The sequence below is a fragment of the Physella acuta genome, unplaced genomic scaffold, assembly GCF_028476545.2.
Source record: "Physella acuta isolate Inbredline_101_S28 unplaced genomic scaffold, ASM2847654v3 ptg000695l, whole genome shotgun sequence".
NCBI classification, from domain to species: Eukaryota; Metazoa; Mollusca; class Gastropoda; family Physidae; genus Physella; species Physella acuta.
Genome location: NW_026732214.1, coordinates 15001 through 18864, shown reverse-complemented (window position 1 = coordinate 18864; position 3864 = coordinate 15001). Strand labels below are relative to the sequence as shown.

The following is a 3864-nucleotide window of genomic DNA, read 5'->3' as shown; positions in this document are numbered from 1 at the left end:
CGACCAGTGAAAAGGAAAAAATTCTCTGGGAAAGTTTTGAAGGCCGGAGCGGCCCGCGGTCCTGATGATATTTCCAACATTTGTAGTATGGTTTCAGAACCAAACATTGCCAGCCTATATAAAAAGCTGGTTTCACACCAGAAAATTTGGTCGCTAGTTTAGATCTTTGCTGGGTCTGTCGACTTGTTGGTCCATCGACTTGTTGGTCCATCGACTTGTTGGTCCATCGACTTGTTGGTCCATCGACTTGCCAATCGTCAGATCTATCTACAGTCAAACTAATTAGTCGGACAAATTGGTCGGACATATTGGTCGAAGAATGCTCGTCCACACTCTTCTCGTCTTTACAGCTGTTTTTCTACAGCAAGTCGCTTGCTCAGGTAGGTTACCTGTACAGTTCCTGTGGACAGGTTACCTGTACAGTTCCTGTGGACAGGTTACCTGTACAGTTCCTGTGGACAGGTTACCTGTACAGTTCCTGTGGACAGGTTACCTGTACACGTCCTGTATACAGGTTAAATGTACAGGTCCTGTATACAGGTTAACTGTAAAGGTTCCTGTGTGCAGTTAACTGTACAGGTCCCTGTGTGCAGGTTAACTGTACAGGTCCTGTATACAGGTTAAATGTACAGGTCCTGTATGCAGATGAACTGTACAGGTCCTGTATGCAGGTTAACACCAAATTTCCCTATCAACATTTGACGTGTTGATAGGTAAATTACTTCAAAATTATAATGCGTATTAGAATACACTAGACTACCCGTTATCCTTTAGATAACTGTGGGTTTAGGGGGTCATCCATAAAGGACGTCACAGTTATTTGACTCCCCTTTCTACTGTCACAAGTCGTCACAAAAACCCAGACCCCACCGCCAAAAGGACGTCACACCTCAGACAACATGTTTTTGTCTTTTAAAAACGACGATTTTGCCAGAGCATTGATAGCAGGGGCGGAACTATAGTGCCGCCAGACCCCGCAATGCGGGGGGCCCACGCCGTTTAGGGGGCCCACAGCCGCCCATGATCATTTTTTTTAAAGTTAAAATTAATTTTCTTGCATTTTTGACCTGATGGTTGTTTTGAAAAAAGAATACTGTAGCTGCGGTTGGAGTATCTTTATTCTATAGACACCAGCCCACGCTCTTGTATAATGTTTTTCGTACAATCAAACAAACGCTGTTGTCGGCAAAATTCTTTAAAAAAAACATCAATCGCGCGAGAGGCCGCTCGATATTAAAACGGCTTTTTGAGACCATCCCAAATTTGGTACTGATGGATAAAAGCATATCGGTGCTTTGTTGTCCCTTTTAAGTTCCTTTCTCAGACCTCCCCTCCCGCTCTTAGCCTTACAAGAAGCGAATAGATAGCGCCTCAACAACTAAGCTGGCTCGTATCGGTGGTAGTGTAGACAAACTAGCGCTCCAACAACAAAGCTGCCTCGTATCGGTGGTAGTGTAGACAAACTAGCGCTCCAACAACAAAGCTGCCTCGTATCGGTGGTAGTGTAGACAAACTAGCGCTCCAACAACTAAGCTGGCTCGTATCGGTGGTAGTGTAGACAAACTAGCGCTCCAACAACAACGCTGGCTCGAATCGGTGGTAGTTTTGATAAACTAGCGCTCCAACAACTAATATCCAGGAAATAAAGTGCCGACATTGTTTACATTTAATAACCACTGTTCTAGAAAACAAGGCAAACGTCTCCAATAAATACACGAATGATAGAATGTTATATATATATATATATATATATATATATATATATATATATATATATATATATATATATATATATATATATATATATATATATATATATATATACATATATGGGGGGGGGGCAAAAAACATTTTGCGGGGTGGCCCATTTTTTCTAGTTCCGCCACTGATTGATAGCCCTTCGTATACTGAGGGCAAAGAACGGGTGAACTCTACTTCACCTGCCACGTGTACCGCCAAGTTCCGATAGTCATTTTTATCATTCACGTCTAAAAAGAAAAAAAAATATGTTAAAATATGTCACATTGATATGACGTGTCTCGAACCCTTACCCCCAGCATGGTTATTATTACACTATCATCTCGGCCAGCTGGGCAAGTACAGTTAAATGCACATTTATTGCCTTGATTTACTTAGAATCGTATAATAAATTTAAATTACGCGAATATTATTTTACATTAAATTATATCCTAATTTAGTCAATTCCTTTGCTAAACAAAGATGTATGTAAAATAACTAAGACATGAAATAGTTAAGTATAGAAACTCACTATTGACCTTGGTCTAGAATCTAGATAGAGCTAGAGAGTAATTCAACAATCTTCGGCTCACTTAAGACAGTCTATTTTAATTAACTAATTATCCTTATCTCTAGATACATTCCTTGCATTATTGAATTACATGATCTGTAAAGCTAAAAAGCAAAGTTATATCAAATATTTAAGGACTAAAATATGTTGGTTATCTCACGATATAGTGTCAGAAACTATCCGGTAATGTTTGTTGAGTTTCGTAAACATTTGCTACTGTAAACCATAGTTTATTTGACCGTTGAAATATAAATGATGTTAGTGAATATTGTTTTTTAAGAAACAAAGAAAACAAGTTAATTAAAAAAGTCTAGTGACATTTGTGCGCAATTTCCTTATGTTATCTAAAAATAGCTCTGACGTATAATGTTGGGGTGCGTTCAAGCTAGAAGAACAATCGGTTTGTAGGTGTTTATGTAATTTTAAAATTTGTGACCGAACGAGAGAATATTTTTGAAAACTTTCTTCGGCAATATTGTTCTAAATTATGACAGGAATCGATTGGTACATGTTTCAAGTCGCTAAGTGGTCTGGTTGCCGAGATATGGGCCAAAAACTGCTTTTTTTCGAGATTTTTTGGCTTTTCTGGGAAATCCATGAAAGAAACCCGGAATTTTTATGGCCTATGTTCATCCTCGTAACTTGCTTAACATAATTGCTTTTGGAACTAGTCATCGATATTGCTTCGTTGAGGAGGAGATACGACTTAAAGCTGCGGACACACATTCATCCATCCATCCATCCATCCATCCAGAAATGACGGGTTAATAAACGCAATTCTCCAGAATGGAAATTGCGCTAAAAACTTGCAGAAGATTAGCGACAACAAGATTCTAGATCTAAGTCAAGTAAAACAAGACGATTAGATTTAGTTAAGTTTAAAGTAGTAAGAAGGACTAGAACAATGTTTTAGTAGTAGATTTATTAGCACATGGACTTAAAATAATTAGAAATACAAACTAATTAGCACATCAGAATTTAAAATGCAACTAAAATCAATCTGTGCAATTTTTTTATACATTATGTATAAAAAAAATATAGCACAAAATGATTGTTTATATTATTTTCCAATTTTTTCCGACTGCGCACTTTTCTGTGTGCGCAACTTTTTGTTTGCACTTTTTTCTGTGTGCGCTTGTTTATGCATGCGCATTTTCTGTGTTCGCGTTTTTCTGTTTGCGCGTTTTTCTGGCTGTGCATGTTTCTCTTTTGCGCTATTATCTGTGTGCTCAAATGTCTGTTTGCTATTTTTTTCTGGTTGCGCATTTTTCTCTTTGCGCATTTCTCTGTGTGCGCAAATTTCTGTTTGCGTTTTTTTCGTTGCGCTTTTTCCGTTTTGCATCTTTCAGGTCACCCAGTTTAGAAGCCGCTTCATAGTCCTCTATGTTAACTTCTATCTTTGTATCATTATTTCGTTTTAAAGAGTGCGCACTATGCGTTTATGTTTGTATTTAAGTTTGTGCTTAGGTTCGCGTTTAATTTTCCATTTTTAAAGTTATTATTAGCGTTTAGTTTTGCGTTTCTTTTTGCGTTTGTGTTAGCATTTGGGTTTGCGT

General features: G+C 37.9%; 1 protein-coding gene across 1 annotated transcript in view; it reads left to right on the top strand.

Moving 5' to 3' along the window:
- Positions 1-269: 269 nt before the first annotated feature.
- LOC131949419 (carbonic anhydrase 14) overlaps positions 270-3864 on the top strand; it is a gene marked incomplete at its 3' end in the record, with an annotated part of 15465 nt that continues 11870 nt past the window's right edge. Inside the window, 1 exon segment of the mRNA XM_059311318.1 lies at positions 270-380. Within this exon segment, the coding sequence (XP_059167301.1) occupies positions 320-380 (61 nt within the window).